This window comes from Microcebus murinus, chromosome 16, assembly GCF_040939455.1.
Source record: "Microcebus murinus isolate Inina chromosome 16, M.murinus_Inina_mat1.0, whole genome shotgun sequence".
Classification (NCBI taxonomy): domain Eukaryota; kingdom Metazoa; phylum Chordata; class Mammalia; order Primates; family Cheirogaleidae; genus Microcebus; species Microcebus murinus.
The window spans coordinates 28,023,055-28,046,125 of record NC_134119.1 but is presented as its reverse complement, the minus strand read 5'-3'; the positions used below and the strand labels follow the sequence as shown (position 1 = coordinate 28,046,125).

The 23,071-nt window shown below is 51.8% G+C and overlaps 1 protein-coding gene and 1 long non-coding RNA gene across 2 annotated transcripts in view; one reads left to right on the top strand and one right to left on the bottom strand.

Annotated features, from left to right (window-relative positions):
- Nucleotides 1–350: 350 nt before the first annotated feature.
- Nucleotides 351–16,280, bottom strand: SDCBP2 (syndecan binding protein 2). Its single transcript, XM_012754902.3, has 9 exons — nucleotides 16,160–16,280; nucleotides 11,313–11,385; nucleotides 10,551–10,620; nucleotides 8,461–8,561; nucleotides 4,139–4,297; nucleotides 3,332–3,507; nucleotides 3,083–3,254; nucleotides 1,072–1,163; nucleotides 351–829 (listed from the first exon to the last, which is right to left on the bottom strand). Exons 2-9 carry the CDS (start codon nucleotides 11,364–11,366, stop codon nucleotides 775–777), a joined length of 879 nt encoding a protein of 292 aa, XP_012610356.1. The 5' UTR covers nucleotides 11,367–11,385; nucleotides 16,160–16,280; the 3' UTR covers nucleotides 351–774.
- LOC142876879 (uncharacterized) overlaps nucleotides 15,154–23,071 on the top strand; it is a 49,939-nt gene continuing 42,021 nt past the window's right edge. Inside the window, exon 1 of the long non-coding RNA XR_012923724.1 lies at nucleotides 15,154–22,310. This is a non-coding gene — a long non-coding RNA (uncharacterized LOC142876879). The remainder of the gene's footprint in view (nucleotides 22,311–23,071) is intronic.

Here is a 23,071-nt window from a genome sequence, read left to right as displayed (position 1 = left end):
CCCTCCCCTGGGTGTCAGACCCCACTGGGCCCTGTAAGCACATCGCATTTCATCCTCCCAACATCCCCTGAAGTGGGTTCTCACGCCCACTTTGCAGAAGCAGCCGCAGCCATGCAGCAGGGTGGCCTAAAGCCGGGGCCCCTCCACCAGTGCCACTGCCCCTGGCCCCAAGCTGTCATCCCTGCGCCAGACTGCCAGGCGGTATGGGACGCAGGCAGAGCTACAGCATGGCTCTCAGAGGTGATCTGTAGAAAAGGCTTTAGTCTCACCACTGTTTAAAAGAAAACCAGCCCTGGCATGTCATAGGATCAAGGATTCCAGAGTTTTCAATTCCTGTGGAAGGGGTTTTGTTTAAAATCAAATCTTTATTCAAAAGACAGTAAGGGTTATAACTTTGTACAGTCTGTGACAAAGTGAAGGCAAAGAAAACGTTCTCAGAATGTAGTTCTGTTCTCTGAAAATGTGTAATGTTTTCCTGCTACAGGCAAATTCTTGAAAGGGACCCAGTTGCAACTTTAAGAAGTGTTTAGCCGGCCTGCCTACGTGCCCAGCATGTAAACCAGCACAAAGAATCGGCTGCCCTTGGGCCCTGCCTGAGCCTCGGCCCAGCTAGAGACTGAGGCTCCCAGGAGACCAGTGTGTATAAATGACAGACCTCGCCATCCGATGTCCACCCACCTGGAACACGCCCCCTGGAGACAGCCTGACCCCAGGCCCAGGCCGGCTGCCCTTTGCTGTGGAGGGCGGGAGGGCCGGTGCTGCCCTCTTGTGGCTTCAGACGTCTGGGATGGAGTGGTCCATGGTGTGGTGGAGCAGTGTCGGGGACAACCTGGATACAGCAACAACAGTGACCAAAACTTCCAGCTCCTTCTCTGTGCAAGCCCCCTCCCCCACCCCAAGCCTGTGCATCCCATGTGGGCCTTCACTCCCAGTTCTAAAACTTCCCAGTCACCTGAGGCCACCAACCCCCTTAGAGGGAGGGAGGGGGAGGGGAGGATGAGGAAGGCCAAGCCCAGGTGCGCCCCAGGAGGTAGAGTGGTGAGGGCAAGCAGAGGAGTGGTGTAGCCTTACTTTTTGACCATGTGCTCGTAGATCACAGTGGGGATAACGGTCAGGGTGATGACATTCCCGGCGGTGGCCAGAATCTCTGTGATCTCTTTATCCTGGAGGAGAGGCAAGTAAGTGGTCACCCTGGGGACTGGGGACTAGTGGCCAGGGGCAACTCTGCAGCCCCCTCTGTGGAGGGGCCAGTGTGGCCACTGCTGGAGGACACCACTGACACCTGACCACAGGGACGGGACTGCCTGTCAGGGGAGGCCCCAGGCAACACCCAGGTGCATTGTGCCTGAGCAAGAACGTGCACCTGCCACTTGAGGATCTCCTTGGTCAAATGAGTGCCACTCCCCACCCTCACCTTGAAGGCCAGCTGTGACACATTAGGGGCTCGTAAATGTGATTCTCTGGGGAAGCAAGGGCTCCCAGAGACTCACCAAGCCCATGTTTTCTATCCCATCTCCCTGGCCCCAGTCAACTTGGGTTTTGGCCCCAAAGCACAGAGAATAACCATCCAGTGGGAGACAGGCACACCCTCCCACGCTCTGGCTCCTGCTGGCTGCCAGCCTGAGCCAGGGCCACAGGGGTCCTCTTCCTCTTACATCTGGTGGACTGGTAACAAGAGAAAACCTTGCAGGCACCACTTAGATCATGGTGAGAACACGAAACTAAAAGTTTCTAGATGGTCCAAACGCTCAAGCTAGGGCCATAGAAGAGCCTCTGGCCCTTACTCAGACTCTAGTGACTTTTACTTTACACATACATATAATCTGATTGTGTGTTTCCTTAGTTGATCCAGAATAAATGGGAGATGTGCTAGATAGGACTAGTGATGGCCACAGGTGGAAATAAATAAACTCGGAAAAGATAAATGAGCTCAGGAAGCACAGCTGTCTGGAGCCATGCAGCAAAAGGACAAACCCAGTCCCGAAGAGCTTCACAACCCCACGGTTCTGTAGAGTCACTGACAAGTTCACAGTGATGCCTTGGGCCACCAGTGGAGATGAGAGGATCAGATCTTAGATGGACTGTTCTTCAGAATAGTTAAGATCAAAGCACTGTAATGCTTTGCAAGGAGCAAGCTCATTCATCTCTGAAAGCTCCATCCACTCAGATTTGGTATTACTGTCCTCAACGTTTAAGTACAATGGGTTTCCTTTGGATCGTCCTGTGTGATCCCAGAGGAAGGGGAGAGGATGCAGCAGGAGGGACCTTAGGCACATATTAGAAGAAGCTGCTGATCACAACGGTCACGAGCCACCAGAACAAGCCTCCCAGGAAGGTTGGGGGTTGTCAGGCACAAGGAAGCAGACAAGTGACGGGAATGGCACGGTGATGGCCCTTGTCAGGGGAGCAGAGAGCTGGCGTAAAAGACCATCTGCCACCGCCCAGACCACGTCTGCTGGGCTCCGAAGCTCTGCGTGCAGGAGGAAGGGGCTCTCGCTCTACAGCACAGCTCGGATCGAGAACCACTCTTGGTCCAAGTGGCATCAAGTCAGGATAAAGCCACCTTCACTTGTTCTGGGACCAATTCTCTGAAGATACCCAGCCCTCATTTCATGTCCACCGATCCTAGACTACTTGCTTCTTCTTTGTTAAATATAAAACACACCACACATACCGCCTTGAAAAATGAATAAAGGTCAGAACTGGATTTCTGAATGACAATTTTCTAAAATATTCCTGTTGCTGAACTTGATCCAATATACATACAGAAGTGCCACACGGAACAAGGAGGAGTCTGTATGGCCAGAAGCCATGGGTGCTCATGTCCTCAACACATCGTCACATCCCTCATTCCGTCACGCCTCTGGCCTCCATGTGTGCGGAGCAATAGCTAATATTTATTGAGCATTTACTATGTGCCCGGCACGGTGCTCAGAGCTCTGGGTGTACTGTCTTACTGAACCCTCACGGCAACTGTAGGACGAGGAAGCTGACTCTTGGGCAGGGGCTGCAGCTGCCCACAGACCTGAGCCTGCCCGCCACCACCCAGCAGTGCCCTCAGGCCCTGGTGTGCCCCACCTACCTTCAGCCCGATGACGTTCTGCCCGTTCACCTCGCACACGTAGTGGTTGGTGAGGAGCCCGTTGCAGGCCGCAGAGCTGCCTTTGACCACAGAGACAACCTTCCCCTTCTTGATGTTAAAGCCAACCTGGCCCGAGCTGTCCTTGTGCATGGTGACAGTCCGCTGGAATGGCCTGCCAGAGAGGGACAGTGAGCCAGCTGGGGACACGGCTGGGGTCGGACAGAGAGGCTCCTTGGGTCTGGTACTTACCTGTCCCGAACAATCATGACAATCTTCTCAGCCGATGCCCTTTTCACCGCCCGATGGGCTTTGTCCGTGCTCCACCCGGCACAGTCACGCCCGTCAATCTGCAGGATCTGGTCCCCAAAGCGCAGCCCCACCAGGGATGAAGGGGTGTTGGCCTGGACCAGCTGCACAAAGAGCCCCTGGGGGAGGCCGGGCCCCAGAGTCAGCGTCCTTGCCCACTCTGAGCCCAGGTCCGTCCTCCGAGCTCCTGTTTTCCCCTGATACTCCGGGAGCCCACAGGGTGCTAGGCTGCAGCTCTGCACGGCAGGCGCCATGGTTCCCCCCTTTTCTAGGACACACAGCTAGCAAGGAGGTGAGTCAAGGTTTCAGCCCCGGCCAGAGGCTGCACTACAACTGTACTCTACTGTACCACCTCTCGCCAAAGCGTCCGGCTTCTGAGCTCTTCCTGGGAACCAGATCCGGGGCAGGTGAGGGGCAGGTGAGGGGCAGGTTGGGGGCAGGAGGGGAAGGGCAGCTCGAGAGACAGGAGCCCCGGAAGGCGGGCCGACCCGCAGAGGGTATGCGCTGTAACCCAGCACCAGCCCTGGGGCTTGGGGGAGGAGAGATGGGGAGGAAAAGCCTGCCTTAGGGCGCAGGTGCCTGCTCTGCACCTGCCTTACTTGGGGGAATGGGTGGGATCTGACTCCGTGCAGGGGAAGGGCCCCCGCCCCGTCCAGCACTGTCCCCTGTCCGGCTGGTGGGTGACTGCGGCGGGGCAGCAAGTGCAGGCGGGGTGGGAGTGGGCTCCTCTTCCCGCCAGGCCCCGCCCACCTTGTCGATGGCCCGCAGTCGCAGCCCAGTCTTGCCGCGCTCGTCCTTGCACAGGTGGATCTCGCGCACCCCAGGCCTGATCTCCGCACGCCGCACGCCCAGGCTGTCCCCGGTCAGCGGTGCCACCACCTGGCCGGGACAGGGGCCGGAGACCGCCGTCTGCAAACGACAGGGGAGCAGGGGTCAGCCCGGCTCCTGGGACCTTGTGCCTCAGGGGTCGCTGGGGTGGGCGAATGGATGGGGAAAGGAGGACAGCCGGCCCGGGTCCCTCAGCCAACCCCGTCCCCAGACCACACTCATCTACGCAGGGGCCGAGAGGGGACGTAGCTCCATGAAGCCACTAGGGGGCGTCAAAGTCCATGCCTCCAAAAAGCCAGGGCAACGGGGAGGGTGTTTGGGATTCAGGAAGGGAACCCCCATTTTGACAGCAGGAAAAGACCCTTTTAAAATCCACGTAAAATAGAAAAAAAAATCACAGTAAGTAGTGAGTAGTGGGGGATAAAAGGGCTCGATTTGATTTTTGTCTTGAAAAAAAATTAAGCCAAAAGTATAAAAATTAATGAATGCTTCTCCCTAAGATGCAGAACAGGCAAGGATGTCCACTCTCACCGCTACTATTGACACAGTGCTGGAAGATCTAGCCAGCGCAATAAGGCAAGAAAAGGGAAAAATGCATACGACTCAGAAAAGAAGAAATAAAACTGTCCCTATTTACAGACGACATGATGATCTACTAGAAAATCCCAAGGAATCTACAAATAAACTCCTAGATCTAATAAATGAGTTCAGTAAGGCCATAGGATACAAGATCAACATAAAAAATCAATTGTATTTCTATATATTAACAATGAACACGTGGAAACTGAAATTTAAAATACAATACCATTTATAATTACTCAAAAAAAAGAAAATACTTAGATGTAACTCTAAGAAAACATGTACAGAGGCCGGGCGCTGTGGCTCACGCCTGTAATCCTAGCTCTTGGGAGGCCGAGGCGGGCGGATTGCTCAAGGTCAGGAGTTCAAAACCAGCCTGAGCAAGAGCGAGACCCCGTCTCTACTATAAATAGAAAGAAATTAATTGGCCAACTGATATATATATATAAAAAAAAAAAAATTAGCCGGGCATGGTGGTGCATGCCTGTAGTCCCAGCTACTCGGGAGGCTGAGGCAGGAGGATCACTCGTGCCCAGGAGTTTGAGGTTGCTGTGAGCTAGGCTGACGCCACGGCACTCACTCTAGCCTGGGCAACAAAGCGAGACTCTGTCTCAAAAAAAAAAAAAAAAAATTTAAAAAAAAAAAAAAATTTTAAAAAAAAGAAAACATGTACAGAAACTGTATGCTGAAAATGACAAAATACTGATAAAAAGATATCAAAGAAGAGCTAAATAAATGGAAGATCTTCTGTATTCATGGTTTGAAAGAACTAGTAAATTGTCCCCAAATTGATATGTGGCTAAAACACGGTTTCTATCAAAATCTCCAAAAGATGCTTTATAGATGCAGGTAAGGCTAATTATAACTTTGTATGAAAAGACAAAGAATTAGAATAGCTGGAACAATTCTGACAAGAAGCATAAAGTGAGAGGACTCACTCTCCCAAATTTCAAGACACATATAGCTACAATAAGCAGGCCAGTGTGGTATTGGCAGAGGGAGAGACACAAAGCTCAGTGGAACAAAATCCAGAAATCCAGAAATAGCCTCAAACAAGTAGGACCAACTGATTTTTCACAGAGGTGCAAGAGTCTTTTCAACAAATAGCACTGGAGCAATTGAATAACCATGGGCAAAAATATGAACCTAGACCTAAACTTCAAAACTTATACAAAAATTAACTCAAATTCAATCATAAATTTTAATGTGAGATATACATACAACAATAGCAATTTTAGAGGAACATGAAGCAGAAAATCTTCAGGACCTAGGGCTTGCTAACAATTTCTTTCCAAAGTATGACCCACAAAAGAAAAGATTTCAATAAATTGGACCTCATCAAAATAAGAAACTTTTGGTCTGCAAAAGACCCTGTTAAAAGATGAAAAGCTAAGCTATAGACTGGGAGAAAATATTTGCAAACATCCAACAAAGGACTTCAGAATGTATAAAGAACTCCCAAAACTTGCCTTTAAAAAAACAAAAAACCTACGAACAATCCAATTAGAAAATGGAAAAAAAGACATGAAGAAATATTTTACCAAAAAGAATGAATATACAGATGGTAAACAAGCTCATAACAAGATGTTCCACATCACTAGCCATTAGGGAAATGCAAGTTAAACCACTATGAGCCCTCACTATACACCTATCATAATGGCTAAAATTAAAAATAGTGATAACACCCAATGCTGGCGAGGATGTGAACAAACTGGAGAACTCATGCATTGCTGGAAGGAAAGTAACGTGGTACAGCCACTCTAGAAAATAGTTTGACATTCTCCACTGCTATCTCTGAAAGTAAAAAAAAATTAAATTAAATTTAAAAAAATAAAATGTAAAAATTAATTAAATTTAAAAAAAAAGAAAATAGTTTGACATAGACTTATATGACCTAGTCATTGCACTTCAGGCATTTATTCCAGAGAAATGAAAACTTATGTCCATACAAAAACCTATATACAAACGGCTTGCTTATAATAGCCAACACTGAAAACAATGGAAGTGTCCCTCAACAGGTTAAACAAACCCTCATATGTTCACACTGTGGACTACAACTCAGCAATGAAAAGGAACACACTTGATACACAGGACAACCCAGATTATGCTGACTGAGAAAAGCCAACCTCAAAAGGTCAGATACCATATGATTTTACTCATAAAATAATCTGCAATGTTCTCTGCCTTATTAGTATCTAGAAAAAAAATTAAAAAAAAAATAATAATCTGCAATGACAAAACTATAGCGATGGTTGCCAGGGGAGGGTATGACTATAACGGGGCCGCTGAGGGAGATCTTTGTGGTGACATGAATCTACACACTTGATAAGATGGCACAGAACTACAGACACACATTGTGCCAGTGTAAAACTCCGGGCCCTGATGCTGTACTGTAGTGATGTGAGATGTAATCATTGAGGAAACTGGGTGAAGATTACAAGGGACTTCTCTGCACTCTCTTTGCAAATTCCTGTTATTACTATGTAAAACAAAAAGTTAAGGCCGGGCGCTGTGGCTCACGCCTGTAATCCTAGCTCTTGGGAGGCCGAGGCGGGCGGATTGCTCAAGGTCAGGAGTTCAAAACCAGCCTGAGCAAGAGCGAGACCCCGTCTCTACTATAAATAGAAAGAAATTAATTGGCCAACTGATATATATATAAAAAAAAATTAGCCGGGCATGGTGGTGCATGCCTGTAGTCCCAGCTACCCGGGAGGCTGAGGCAGAAGGATCACTGGAGCCCAGGAGTTTGAGGTTGCTGTGAGCTAGGCTGACGCCACCGCACTCACTCTAGCCTGGGCAACAAAGCGAGACTCTGTCTCAAAAAAAAAAAAAAAGTTAAAAGCCATGAAAAAAATTTTAATTATAAAAATGCATTTCCCATCTTATGTTTTTTTTTTATCAAAATTTAGGTTGAATGCATTTATGTCTTAATTATTGGAATAAAAAATGATTAAAGTTGAGCTGGCTACAGTGTGAGCTTCTTTGCCTCGTGTTTGTATCTCACAGCATGACCAGCGAAGGGGTCATTGTGGAGAAACACCCAGAGTGTCCCCAGTTCTTCTCAGGGCCCCACATGGCCTCATCCTTGTCCACTTGGCCCTGTCGGATTCTCATTTGCCAGTGGCTTTGTATGTGGCTGTGGCAGTTCTCAGTTGTCACTTCCATCAGTTGCATGAAATCCTCTGGCCTTAGTAAGATTTGGGGCAAGTATTTCTGTTACAGTTTATTTTGCTCCCCAAAGCCATGGAAGGCAGGAATCAAGCCTTTTTATTCAATCAAGCCTTATCACTCAGGACCAGAGCTGAGTGACAAGCTCCTGCCCTCTCGGCTCTGCCTGTCCGAGGCAGCCCTGCACTAGATGCTCCAGGCTCAGGCTGGCTTTAATGTCCTCCCTCCTCCTCCAGCAGGCTCAGGCCAGAGGTCAAAAGGCGGGCCCTGGCCCTCCGGCCCCAAGGCCTGTGGGAAGACGTGAAGCCATGAAAGCCCACAGCGCTTTTCATGAAGGCTCAAAATGCAAAGTGCCATCAAGAAACTGAGCCACGGAAATGCTGGGGAAAGAGGAGATTCAGACGCATGGAGAGAGGGAGTCTGTTCAAATGGCAGGACCAAGAAGGAGGAGGGTTGAGACATTCTGCACCTGCAGTAGGCAGGGGACGAATACCTACGCTGTGACCTGCTGGAGTCTGAGGCAGGCTCTGCTGGACTTCTTGGCTGGAGAGGGAAAGACCCATATAGCTTTCCAGTTCCGCCAGGTTTGGGTACAAAACTGATGGGAAGGAAGGAAGGAAAAAGAAAGGTGTCACTCAGGGGCATGTGTCTCACCATACCTGCCTGGCTCCTGGTGGCTGCTCATTTTTATTGAGAAAGGTCCCTGGGCATGTGCTCATTTCCAAGAACACAGCGTATCCCCAGGAACACGCCTCAGAAGACCCGAGGTGCAAGGGGTCTGTCTGCCTTTGTCCAGGAGCAGCATGGGACACGAGTCCCTCATGCACCACTTTGGTATCCAACTCTGCTGACTTCATGTGGCACTAACACCCCACCCCCACCCACCCACCCCCCACCCCAGTGCAGGAGGCGGGCCTCTGACCAAGGGCAGCTCCTGCATGGTGAGGAGGAGAGGGGAGGAGAGGGGAGGAGAGGGGAGGAGAGGGGAGGAGAGGGGAGGGGAGGGGAGGGGAGGAGAGGGCAGGGGGAGGGCAGGGGAGGGGAGGGGAGGGGAGGGGAGGGGAGGGGAGAGGAGGAGAGGGGAAGAGAGGGCAGGGGAGGGGAGGGGAGGGGAGGGGAGGAGAGGGCAGGGGGAGGGCAGGGGAGGGGAGGGGAGGGGAGGAGAGGGGAGGGGAGGGGAGGGGAGGGAAGGGGAGGGGAGGGGAGGGGAGGGGAGGGGCTGGGTCTGAGTTCAGGTTTGCTACTGTGGGACCAGAATCACGACTGCCATGAGCTACTCTAGGGGCTGCAAACATCCTGGTCGCCCTACAGAGCCTCACGTGGTAGCATGACGGGCAGGGAGCTACTGCCTTCACCAAGCCAGTTTCCCCAGTGTCCCCCTCAAGTGATATGGTGAGGGCGAAATGTGCATAAAGCCCACCCACAGTGGCAGGTGAGAGGCCAGCACTCAGAAATGGCCAGAAAAGTTGGGGCTGTGTCCTCAGGGCCAGCACCGCCCGGCAAGCAGGCCCTGCCCCAGCCTGCACCTGTGAGTACCTTCCCAGAAACCTCTACTTCCCTTCTGGTGCATGGGAACTGCCAGGACCAGCAATGCTGTCTGGGGAATATTACCATCTGAATGTCTGTGTCCCCACAAAGTTCTTATGTTGAAGCCCCAACCCCCGGTGTGGCCGTATTTGGAGATAGAGCCTCTAAGGAAATAATTCAGGTTAAATGAGTTCATAAGTGTGGGGCCCTAATCCCATACGATTAGCATCCTTGTAAGAGACAGTAGCAAGTTTGTGTGTCCTCTCTCTCAATCACACAGAGGCACTGAGGAAAGGCCATGTGAGGACTCACCCAGCAGGAGGCCGTCTGCAAGCCAGAAGGAGAGCCCTCACCAGAAAGCAAATTGGCCAGAACCTAAATCTTGGGCTTTCTGCCTCCAGAACTGTAAGAATATAAATGTCTATTGTTTAAGCCCCAGCCTATGGTATTTTGTTATGGCAGCCCGAGCAGACTAAGACAGGTGGGTTCTGGCCCCTTCTCTCTCTGATGCTCTATCTGCTACCCCTTCTTCCCCCATTCCCCTCTCACCCTGGGCCAGCCCCAGTTCCAGCAGGGAGGGCCTGGCCCTCTCCCTCTGACCGGTGTGATGTTTCATTCCTGGGATCACATGAGAGTGGGTCACCAGAATGGTGCTGACATGCTGATTTGAGGTGACTCAAATTGTTTATATAGAGAGAGGCCCCACAGGTGACATCATGCTCTTAAGGCAGCCTTGCTGAGGGCATCGGAGAAGCCATGGCTTTCCCACCTGTCCGTGCTGGGTTTGGAGGGATAAATAGGAGCTCACCAGGCAGGGAAGGAGAGAGGGGAGCAGCATAGGCAAAGGCCCTGGGAGGCAAGGTGACACAGCCCAGGTCACCCAGGTGGTGAGAGGTAGGTGGCAGCTGGAAGCCTGGGTCCTCTCCTCCCACCACGTAGAATCCATGGCCCCAGAGCCCCCCGCAGCTTTGGCGCCACCATGCTGCCCTGGTGACCTCTGCCCCGAAGGGGCTGGGCACCAGCCACTCTCAGCCAGGGGCGCCCACCCCAGCTCACTCACCTGCAGGCGGGGCGACGGCTGCCCTCTGGGCTGGCAGGGCGGGCATCCTGGGTGCGGCTCGGGCCTGGGCCTGGGGAGGGGCAGGGAGTGCCGGTCAGCTGTAGTCAGGCCCAGCAACCCCTGGAGCCTGGGGCTCCCTGAGGCCAGGGCTGTGGGCACTGGCTTTAGGATGAGCCCAGGGGTGTACATGAACCCTCAATGCTCAAGGTCGTAGGTAAATGTGGCTTCTGCAGATGTGGTTCTTTCCAAGAGGAGGTTCACCGGGGGTCCACACTCCACCAAATGCCATGACCTGTTTACTGCCTGTGATAGGCAGAACATCAAAGCCCACCTCCCGAGCAAGTTCTCAGGTGAAAAGTCCTAAATTCTCAAAACCTACTGGGACCACAGGGCGGTGGGATGGAGGGAGGGAGGAAGGGGTTTTGGGGACTGAGCAGCCCAAACCCCATGTCCACTGGGTTTCTTCTGAAAGCCTGCCCTAGAGCATGGGGCCTACCTGTCCCAGAGGGAGGAAGCCCTGGGACAGAGTGGGACAAAGCAGCTCTTTTCCATCCCTGCTGTAAAGCCACTGGCTTGGCCTCTGGACACCTTCTCTGCCTAGCCGGCCCTGCCGTGGGGACCTACATGCCCTGGGGCCTACCTGGAATGCCCAGGGGTCCCCAATACCTGGCACCTTCCAGGGTAAGCCTCCCTGAGTTATCCCTGGGGCAATCCCCAAGTCCCCCATCGGGGAGCCCAGGCTAACAGGGCCTGGCAGCTTACCTGAATGGCTCGGTCCACCTTTAGGTCCTCCAGTGACGGGTACAGGGTGGACATGGCTGCTCCTGGGAGCACCCTGTAGAGTGCAAAGGGTGAGGAAGGATGAGGATGCCATCTTGCCTTCTTGAGAAGAGGCTCAGACATCCTCCTCCTGCCCATACGTGCAGTGCAGCACTCTCCGACATGAGAAAGATCTTAGGAGCTATTATCGTCCCCAGTTTAGAGATGAGGGAGATGGAATTGAACCATCTGTCTGGTTTCCAAGCCTATGGTCTCCATGTGCAAAATTCCATCCCATCAACTGACTCTGGGCTTTAGAACTCAGGCCCAGGGGACCACCCAGGACATGCTGGCCAGGAAAGGCAGGATCATGGGGCATATTCTTCCCTGCCCTGTTTCAAAGGTCAGACAAGCTAATGGTCACTCAAGATCTAACTTCGATCCCGGTGTGTACTGAGGGCCTGCTGCATACCAGGCCTAAGTCCCGCTTTGCACAACATCGTCCCACAGCAGCAAGTGGATTGGGACTTAATATGAAAACACAAAGGCCACAGGGCATCCAGAATCGCCCTGCCACACCCTTGCTCCCCTCTGGGTATGTGGGCTCTGCTATCGACCACCCACTGCTGAACTCACAGTCGCCTTGTTATCTCGGCCACGACGCAGTCAGACCAAAGGAAATTCATAAACACACACACAAACTGTAGCAGAATTTAAACACCCAACAGGGCAAACAGGGCACTGCTCCAGAGGCAAGAGGGAGTGGGGAGGGAGGGGCACCATGGACAGCTGCCGGCACCTCACTGTCCCAGCAGAGAATCAGCAGGGATTCCAAGCAAGGTGCCCAGAGAAATTCAAAGTAATTATTGCCTCTCGAGAAACAGTTTATTTCCTTCCCGGATAAACTGTGTGTGTGGGGTGTAGTTTGTCTTTCTGGATTCTTTCCCTTGCCCACTAACCGCTGGCTCTGTCACACCTCCAGGCCTTCACTGGGGCAGTCCACTCCACACATTTTTGTCACTCTCAGTTCCTGCGGGACAGGCCTCCCCTGACCCCCTGGCTCCCTGGCAATGAGGTCACTGCCTTCCCAGGCAGGGCCCTGTCCCCTAGGACAGTGCAGGGCCAGCCTCCTGCCTCAACTCATCCATTGTCCTGTCTGTCTTCCTGGCTGGATTGCAGTTCCATGGGGTCAAGTTGTGTCCTATTCACCCCACTGAGCCCACATGCAGCAGGGCACATGATAAAGGAATGCCTGGTGGTGGCACAGGGACCTGAGCGGGCTGTGCCAGGCATGAGGTGACTCCAGCACCCCCAGGGCCAGATCTGCCAGCACCTCCCTGAGTGACTCACAGGCGCTGAGGGCCTCCTCATCCATCCCCCACCCCTCCCTTCGCTGCACACCTGCTGCCTCGACCCCTGCTTCATCCTCGGCCTCTGCCCCCACATTCCCATCTAATCTGTCATCGAATCTGTCTCTTCCACATCCCATGCTGTGCAGACCTCTGTCATCTCCCTGCCTCTCCCCAGGAGCCACGACATCCTCCAAGTAAGTCACTAACTCCGCACTGCCCGCAGAATTAACATGCCGGAAAGTGGCTCTCAGGGCCTTCATGATCCTCCAGAGATTGGAAGCAGTGGCCCTCGGGCCAGATGTAAACAGATTTTATTTGACAATGCATTATACCATAAACATTCAGATTAGAGGTCTAAATGAAAAACTGAAGGCACTGCATTTAATAATCTAATTTCCCACTACACCTGAAAAATAGGAAGCTTTGGCAACCCTGGACTGCAGCAAAGGAGATACAGTCGAATAGTAGCAGACTCAGGGCACCCCAGTCCCCACCATTCTCTATTGTCTCTTACACCTAGACCACTGAGTCCCAGTATACATTTGATTGTGATGCCTGCCTAACTCTCCAGCTTTACTTCTTGCCTTATGTCTTTCTCCCAGCTGCCACTTTCAGCTCCAGCCACAGTGAGCTACTTTCAGATCACTGAATGGGGATCTAATTTTCTCATGTCTCCTTTGCATGTCTTATTCCCTCCATCTGGAATACCCCTCATTCCTTGCCTGGCTAACTCCTAATAATTTTCAAGCCTCAGACGGGAGGATTCTTCCTGCAGGAAGCCTTCCTTGATTTGTGCTCCACCTAGCCCTGCTCCATCCTTCCTCCTGTTGATTATCCACCACCCCTGTAGTTGCCTCTTTACTTATCTGTCTACCTCATTAGATTGGGAGTTCCAAGAGGGCAGGAATTGGGCCTTCTCATTGGCTGTGAGACCTCTAACCCCTAGCATGGAGGCTAACTCAGTAATATTGCCAGAGGCAATGTACCCTGCTTGGCCCTCCACTTTTCTCCTGGTATCCTTCCTGGGATGGAAACAAAAACCAGAGGTCCCAAATGCGTTTTGTTGCCTCTCACAGTCTTGTTCCATTGTTGAAAGTTTGAATTAGTGCCAACATTTAAAAATCCAGAAACATAAAATTCTTTATTTCTAATTTGCACTGAAAAAACTAAAAATATTGGGCAAGGCAAGAGCAGGAATTGTGCATGGCAACCCCCAGCCAGGCTGAGCCGCAGCCCGACACTTAGATAGGACTGGGGGCGCTTTCCTGTTTCCTAAGGTGCCCATCCAGCCCTTCGCTGATTCATATTGCCTGCTTGGTTCCAGACTCTTGCCCCAGTCTGGCCTTTGGGGCAGAAATGACCATTGTGCAAGAAACAGGAATTTCCGGTGGGGAAAAGGATTCTGGCTCTGGCCTCATTTAGGCCACCTGGGGGAAGAGACCCTCCTTTGCCTGTGGCCATCCCCACTGAGCACACACTCTGGGAGATTTTTTTTATCTTCGGACAGTCTTCAGCAGTTACCATCTGCCAAAAGCATGCCCTGCCACCAGGACCACGAATGAATGGCAGATGATAAGAGGCCACCTCTGCCCTGATTTTTCTAATTTAAGCAGTGGAGCAGTTATATTTTTGGCAGCTGTTCTCTAGGAGAGCAGGGAAGCAGAGATCCATTTCCTGGAAATCACTCCCAGGCTGGGACCACACCACCCTTTCTCTGTCTGAGATTATTTCACCACTGCCACTGTCTCTGGGTTCCAACTTGGTGCTGGGCCTTTGGGGCAATCAGGATACAGGTACAGTCATTCCTCAGGATTGGTTCCAGGACAACCTCCCCGCCCCTAAACCACATACAACAACATCCAAGGATGCTCAAACCCCTTATAGAAAATGGCGCAGCTTTGCATATACCTTAAGCACATCCTCCCATATACTTTAAATCATCTCTAGATTACTTATAATACCTCATACAATCTAAATGCTAAGCAAATAGTTGTTGTATTTTTATTTGAATTGGTTTTTATTTTTGTATTGTTATTTTTTATTGTATTTTTTAACATTTTCCATCCGCGGATGGCGGGATCCATGGGTGCGGAACCCAGCGACACGGAGAGCTGCCTGCCTTGTGGCAGTTCTCGACATGGTGGGGAATGGCTCCCTGCCCGCGAATATGGCTGGCGTCTCATTCAACATCCAGCTATTCATTCAAAGCACTTGGGTGTCCACTGAGCGCCAGGCACCGGGACCTGTTCTGACACCCTCCCTGGTGTGGGCTCCTTCACTGCAGGCCCCGCCCAGCGGCGCGGCGGCGTCTAGCGCGCATGCGTCTCGCTCAGGGCGCCTCCCAGGATTCCCCGCGGCTGTGCAGCGGAAAATGGCGGCGGCCTCGCTGCGTGGGTTGTTGGCCGGGTGGGCTGCTGCAGTCCACCCGGACTCACACTTTCTCCAGGCGCCCGTAGCAGGCGCTGGCATCCACAAAAAGAGATCAGGTAAAGCAGCAGAGTAAGGGACGGGAAGGTCCGGTCGGGCTCCGCGCCCCCACTTTCCCGGATTGGCGGCTGCGCGGGTCAGATCGAGCTTTGAAGGCGACTGGTGCCCCCTCAATCCCACGCCCCTGGCCTCTAAGCGCCATTTGTGGCCTCCGAAGGAGCGGCCGGGTGCGGTAGAGTCGCCCCTTCCTGACGTATAAGAGTCTGCGCTAAGGCAGCTATGGTTGGTAAGGAGGACAAAAGGCCACACGCCGCGCTCCTGGCTACTTGTTGCTCGTACGGAAAAAGGAGGCCCCCCGCTCCCTGTGGTTTCCCTAACGCCTTAAGTCCCTGAGTGTTTCCGACCATTGTGACGTCATCCTTTTTTCCACTCTCCCGGGTTTCTTTCCGGGCCTTGATTCCAGACCCGGTGCCTAGCTGAAAATGCCCCTCCCCGCTCCGCGCAGATTCACCCCAGGTCCCACCCCACAGTGATTGAGTGATTGGGCCCTTGCTACCCTGGGAAGGGGACTTGGCTTGGCCGGACATATCAGTTCCTACAGTGAAATCAGACCCACTGCCCCATAAAGGGGACTCAGGCAGTTGGGTGTGTGGGTACAGGAGAAAGGCTAGGTCAACCTAGGAAGACCTACTGGAGGAAGGAAGAAGACCCTGACTGGGCCATCAAGGACAGAGGTTCAAGGGGGTGGGAATCGAGTGTTATTCCAAGGATAGCGGTGCCCGGGCCTGAGAGTCTGGCTGCCCTTCGGGACCTTAGTACATCTTGCCAGTCATCCGGACTGGACTGTTTTCCCTCGCTGTGTCGCACCTCCATAGCAGTCCCACCAAATCCACCCATGGGCTGAGCCAGAAATCTGGGAGTTACCTCACCTCCTGCCTTGCCCTCCTCTTGAAGCCATACCCAGCTCTTACCCTCAGGATAAACCTCAAACTTCAACTTGGCATTCAAATTTCTGTGGCCTGACTTCTGGTTGATGTCTCCAATCTCACCTCCTCACTCTTCCACACTCACCATGCATTTCCTTCATTCCACACTACTTGCTGGTCCTGAAATCCAACCCGCTAGTTCATGCCTCCATGCTTCCTGCACATGCTGTTCCCTCTGACTTAAATGCCATTCACGCCTTCTCCCTCCTCATTCATCTGTTGAACTCTTCTTCCTTCAGTTCTAAGCCTTCCCCAGATCCCCACACCCACACATACCCATGGAGATTGGCAAGCCTCCCTTCTCTAGACCACAGCATCTCATATATATTTGCCTCTTCATCATTCATTCCACAAATGTTTATTAGTCACCTATTGTGAGCAAAGCCTTTTGCATTTCCTGGGTTGGATTTCCCCTGTGCTGCGCTTGTTTGCCTGTCTCCCTCACTGATTAGGGAATGTGGCTCATGTCTGAATCCCCAGTGCTGAGCACAGTGCCTGGCACACAGCAGGCATCCAGTTACTGTTTCTGAACGTGGTGGAAAAGCAGACCCAGAAGGAAGAGAGAGCCTGAAAACCTAAATATAGAGTTTCTTCCCATTCCCACCTGTGTTTACAATCAGTAAGTAGAAAGTCTTCTGGAGAATAACTCTGAGCCTAAAAAGGGAGAGAAAACACAGTCCTAATGAGTTAGACTGAAACACTGCCTGATTTCTATAATCTGACAGTGGAAGAGTTTGCTCAGTTCTGTGCTGATGACTTCCCACAAATAATTGGCTCCTCTGAAAGGAAAGGAATCCACTTAACCCTTCTCTCACAGAGGAATTTTCCTCTCCTACAGCACTTTCCAGATTTCCATCCCTAAACTTCTGTACTTTTTGATACAAACAGTAACACTGCCCACAACAAACAAGCAGCCAGGTCCTTGGATATCAGCAGGGCTGAAAAGGGGTCTTCAGGCCCAAGCTTTGAACCTAGAATGAGAACAGTCCTTTGGAACGCTTTCCAAACAGCTGAAGCTGTGGGACTCCCACTTGTTCCTGTGGACAACTCATCCGTCTTTTACAAGACAGTGTGCGGGAGGGAAGCGTGGGTTAGAGTGTCAGAGGAATAGCTCCTGGAAGGCCAAATTAGCCCAGGAATATGGTGAGTTGGAAGGGAAGAGGCTGTTGCTAGGCCACCAGCACACACCCCCTCCTCTCAGAGCTACTGCCTGCTGGTGACAGGTGGACTTCCTAAGAAATGCAGAAGCTCCTAAACCCAAGCTCAGGAGAGGCAGGGAGAAGCAAGGACTTTGGGGGAGTCAGGACTGGGTTCAGACTGAGAACAGAGCATGGGGAAGTCCCTTTTGAATGTCTTTTCTCCCTTTATAATATGGATAACAATACTTACATCACAGTTATCTGGGGATTAAAAGATTTTTCAAAAAACTGTGTGGAAAGCATTTAGCACAGTATACCTAGCACATAATAGGCATTCAATAATAGCTGTTATTTATTCAACACATATTTACTGAGCACCTGCTAGGTGCCAGCAGTGAACAAAAGAAAAATCTGTCCTCGAGGAAGGAGCTGGAAATACAGGCTGAGAGACTTTGTATGCTCTGTCAGATGGCAGGAAGGGCTGGGGAGAAAAGCAAAGCAGGATGGAGGGAAGAGTGTAAGGAGGTCCTGAAGAGCCTCACTAGCTGGTGGGATGGCATTTGAGTAGAGGCCTGACAGGGTGGGGAAGAGCTTTTCACTCTCCCGGGTTTCATTCCGGACCTGGTGCTAAGCTGAAAATGCCCCTCCCTGCTCTGTGCAGATTCACCTCGGTCCTGCCCCCCAGTGATTAAGTGATTGGCCCCTGCTACCCTGGGAGGAAAGGGGACTTGGCCGGGCAGATCAGTTCCCTAACCCTTTGCACAACCCTTGCAAAGGCCCTGAGGTGGGAGTGCCTGTTGTGTTTGGAGAATAGAATGTCTGACCAGTGAGACTGAAGTCACTTCTTCAGAGGGGAGTGGTGGGGAGGAGTCTGGAGAAGTAGTGAGAGGAGGGTCAGACCCACAGGGCCTATAGGCCATGGGGAGGACTGCGGCATTTACTCTAGTGTGATGGGAGCCCCTGGAGAATTCTGAGCAGCAGAGTGCTGTGATCCCCCTTGTAACAGGCTCCCAAGCTGATGTTTGCAGGATAGAGTAGGGGGCAGGGTGGGAGCAGGGAGCCCAGGTGAGACATGGTGGTGTTGGTAGAATTGGGACTAGCTTGGGCCACTGTATGCGAATCAGCTAGGACAGTGCCTGCCCAACACAGCAGGCTCATTTTAGCCCCATTTTCTGAGACCCTGCTGTGTGGAGGGCATGTACTAGCACCATGTGTACATTGTCTCTTTAAGGTCTCTGATCATGCGGGCTATTTCCAGTCCCCAGATGAAGAAACCAGTTCTTAGAGAGGTAAAGCCACTGGCCCAGTTCTCCAGCAGGTTTTTCCGTGCTGTTGATAGGAACATATTCAGGCCAGAGAAGGAAGTAACAGACAGAGGCCTTTGAGCTCTTTGCCTGTCTGCAGCCTCTGCTTTCAGCTGGGCCTGCCCTTTCAAGGGGCAGAGTGTGGGTCGCACCTCCTGGAGCACAGCCCCGGCAGTCAGAAGGAACCTGGAGGCCCTCATGATGTCTAGGTGAAGACAATCACTCAGTCCTCAAACCTGGCAAGGGCTGAGGTCAGAAGAGGAAACTCCAGTTCATACTTCACTCCTACAGTGAAGCACTTTGAAAGGAAACTGCCTGGGAAATCTTAGGAGGGTAGGGCAGGGAGGGAAGGAGACAGGGCAAGAGCAGGTGTCACTCATCCCAGTCCCAGCCAGTATGTGGTCAGGGCCCAGCTCTTACCTGGAGGCCAGGTGCTGCTGCACGTCCTTCTCCAGTCACTGCTGAGACAGTCTGCTTCCCTCCCTGGAAGGTGGCCCTTGTACCAGCTGGGCTCCTGCTCTGGGAAGGGTGGTGCCTGCCCCTGTTCAGCTGACTCACCTTGGACTGGGATGGGCCCAGGTAAGGCCCTGTGGCTGGATAAACAAGGCAGGTCACCAGGCCCAGAGGAGGTCTTTGACCTTAGTCCACATTTGGAGGTAGGGGTAGGGGACACACAGCTGCTGAGATGGGCATGAACCAAGACTTCCTTGCCTTTTTTTGAAGAACTTGGCATTTGGATTGGACACCTAGTCCCACTGATGATGGAAGGCAGTTGACTTGAGGGCAGTTTGATGGGTATCTGGGGTCTTAAAAATGGTCATACCTCGTGACCCCGCGTTTCCTCTTCTAGGTATTTGTTACACTGAGGTCCTGGGGCCCATCACCATGTTGCTTCTAGTAAGGAAAATCTAAAAATCCCAAATGCCCGTTATCTGTGGAAGATACAAAGCTATTAAAGTCATTTAAGGAAGAAGCTCTGAGGACATGTTCCTGAGATACCAGTGAGATACTGAAAAATCAATATTGTGATTTTGATCTTGTTCATTTTTTGAAAAGTGAATAGACATATACTAAGATGCTGAGTGTCTCTGGATGGTGGCATAGAAGGGGAAGTTTTCAGTTTGTGCTTTTGTATGGGTTCCAACGTGATGGTGGGTTTTTGTTTTTAAGTTTTTGCTCTGAAGGCTTACGGTTTTTATAAGGGAGAAGCAAATTAAGTTTAATTGTTAAACAAAGAATTCAAATTGGTTGTCTCCTGGGAGGGGACTAAGCTGTGTTCTGGGGTAGGAGGGGATTTATTTTTATAACACATTTTGTGTGTGTGTCTTTTAAATTTTGAAAAATTTAAATGTATTACTTACACCCAGAAATAATTATGTAAAATTCAACAGAAAAGGAGGAGGAATTCGGTTTAGATCCTGGTTTGGTTGGACAAGGGTGCTTGTCACCCTTGGTTCCTGGGGAGGGACTGGGGACCCATGTGCTGGGCAGGCCCGTGAGGAGTGACGCAGTGTACCCACTCAGGGTGTGGTGAGTATCGGGGCTGGTCGCCAGGCCAGGCAGGCGGGCGTCACGGTCCACGTCACAGTCGCTGTGACCAGCCTGGGCACAGTTGCACTAGCCTTGGGCGTCAGATCCTGAGCTCAGCCCCGGGAGGAGACTCTGCCTGCCTGTGAGGCGCTTAAGGCCCAGCGTCCCACACAGGAAACAGGTAACAGGAAGAATAACAAGAAAGACATTTGCCACTAATTGAGCACTTACTGCCCAAACAGCACAGAGATCCTGCCCTGGGCACTTTAGAGGCCTCATCACTGTGACTCCTCATATCTTCCCTGTGAAGTAAGTTTGATTGACACTGTCCCTACAGGTGGGGAAACTGAGGCATGGGGAAGCAAATTCCTCTCAAGTTACACAGCTGGAAGGTGGCTCCAAGGCCTCCTTTTCTCTTCTGAGACATGCTGTTTCAGAAGGTGTGAGACACAGTGGGGGCTGAGCCATGTGGGCCTGAAGCTGAAGTAACCGGGGGTGATGGACCCACTTTAGGCCAAAGCAAAGTAGGAAATAGAGACCCTAATTGAACCGAATGAGCCCCACTCCCACCCCCCATACACACCCCTCAGGTCACTCAGACATGGTCTGAAGAGGCCTTAGAGGAGGTGGAGAAAGAAGGAGCCCTTCTGGGTGAGGGGCCTTGCCTGTGGTCACCTGTCAGCATAGAGCCCGGGTGCCCTAACTCCCACCTGCCCTTCATTCCCTGGTTTCATAGTTACCCCTATTCTTGACGTTTTATTCTGGCCACAGAATAAAACATGGGCATAGCCATGTTTAAACTCTTCGGCTCCTTACTGCTTCCGGGTCAGGACCAAACTCTCAGGGCTGACATTTGAGGCCTCCACGGTCCACTCCCTTTGTTCCCTTTTCAGCTTTGTTCTCCCAGACACTTCTCAGCTAGGCCAGAGCCCTCACCATGCCCACTTGTCCTGTCTCTGTGCCTTTGCCTGTGCGGCTACCGCCACCTGGCCTGGCCAGATCCGCTGAGCTCCTCTCCCAGGAAGCCTCTCACTCATCCCCTTCCCTGCAGCGTCTCCTGCCTCTGACTCTGGATCAGACTGTCCCGTTCCATTCTTTAATAATAACCATCTTGCATTCATGTGTGCCTTGGGCCACCCAATTAGACCCTAAGTTTCTTGAGGGCAGGGTCTAGTTATTAGATCTTACAATGGCGAATCTTTTCAAAATAAAGATTGCAACCTATGCTCTGACCAGGATATAGTTCCCGTTTGTTATTTATTTGTATGGACAGTCTTAAAAGGTCCTCCAACTTTGGGTGGCCAGTATACAGCACACACTCAGAAACTCCCTACCAGCACCCATGGCAGACCTGAGTCATCAACTGCTACACCCCTTCCTGCTGACGGAATCCTCGTGACACTGCAGGCAGCTCTGTCACCTGGAGTTGGCCTGCGAGGTAAAATCCCTGTGCCATCAGGAATGGGTGCTCCACGATGGCAGGGGCCTCACAGTGCCTGGCACACAGTAGGCTCTCAGTAAATAACAATGGGATGATAAATGCCCTCCTGGTAGAAGCCAGTCACAGTTATAAACTTAAATGGCTGACCCTTTAAAAGATGGCTTGGGCTGGGGTGTCAGGTTTGAGTCCCAGATGTGTGACGTTGCATGGATTGCTAAGCCTCTGGGCTGCAGTTTTCCACGTCTGCCTGCTTTATGGGCTTACCCTAAGGAGTAGGTGTGTTAATCGGGTAAAGTACCTAGGATGCAGCTGGCATTTGGTAATGTTAGTTCCCTACTTCCTCAAGACTGCAAGTTACAGAAACACAAGTCATCTGGTTCCAGTGAAATGGAGGCGCCCTTCCTGGAAGAAGGGAGAAAGGTGGCTGTGCAGAGGAGCAGCTGTGCGGTCCTGCCCTCTGCCTGGGATCTGGGTGGTGCATCCCTACCGTGAGTGCCAGTAACAGGAAGAGCGCCATTGCCGAGTCCTGCCCTCCGGGTGCTCTGCTGTACACTGGGCATAAGCTGATCTCATCTCTTCAGAGCAGTCCCCAGATTCAGAGAGTGAAGCATCTTGTCCAAGGCCAGACAGCCCAAGAGTGCTGCAGCCAGGCCTTGAACAGAGCTGCCTGGGTTCTAGGAGTCCACCATGCACAGCTGAGCCTACAGGAGGCCTACAAAGTCCTACGTAGACTTCAACCTCGGTGGCGAGAATTTCATCGCATGGCCACATAGAGCTGCATGGGAGGCTGGGAAATGGTCTGTTGGCTGAGCATGTTGCCAGGTACTATTGAGGTTCTGTTGCTAAGGGAGAGGGGGAGCATGGATATTGGATAAGCAATAAGCAGTCTAAGCCACCCGTGCCAAGGTGTGCCAAGGGCTCCCCAGGCCAGACCACGATCGTTTCTGATTCTGTGAGCAGCAGCCTGAGGACATTGCCTGCGGGAAGGGGTGTGTACAGAAGAGCCCTGAATGGAGGGTCTGCCTTTGACTCCACAGGCCTCAGTCTTCCTGTCTGTCATATGAGAGTCATGAGGCCCTAAGTGGATTCTGTTGCAGGTTTGTGCCAGCTTGTACCAGAGCATGCTGTCAGGTCCCTGCCTTCTCTGGGCTTCAGTCTCCACATTTAGCCAGGGGAGAGTTTGGATGTATTATCTTTGAGATTTCTCCCAGATGCACCATTTAAGGGCTAACTCAATGCCATCCCCAATCCCTGCTGGGGCCAGACACCAAAAATAACCATTTTGGGCATTTGGTCTCTAAGAGACAGAAGGTCCTTCATGCCGTGTCAGCTCCATCTTGGTTTTGCTTTTCGGAGGTTTGTACTGGTCGGGGTGGGCCAAGTCAGGCTGCAGCAACACCCTGATCATCTCAGTGGCTCCTCACACAAAGCATTGCTCATGCACAGCACATACCCATTGAGGGCTGGCAGGGGTCTCTACGTCTCCTCACTCCAGGACCCAGGGTGACAAAGCAGCTGCCATCTCAAAGGCTGTCAGAGGGAAAGAGGTCTCCATCTGCCAATTAAATGCTCTAGTCTGAAGT

Coding starts and splice junctions, on each gene's coding strand:
- SDCBP2 (XM_012754902.3), bottom strand. CDS start 11,366: ATGTCCACCCTGTACCCGTCACTGGAGGACCTAAAGGTGGACCGAGCC. Junction 10,621..11,312: donor AGGTGGACCGAGCCATTCAG/GTAAGCTGCCAG, acceptor GCCCCTCCCCAG/GCCCAGGCCCGAGCCGCACC. Junction 4,298..8,460: donor AGACTCCAGCAGGTCACAGC/GTAGGTATTCGT, acceptor TGTCGTTTGCAG/ACGGCGGTCTCCGGCCCCTG.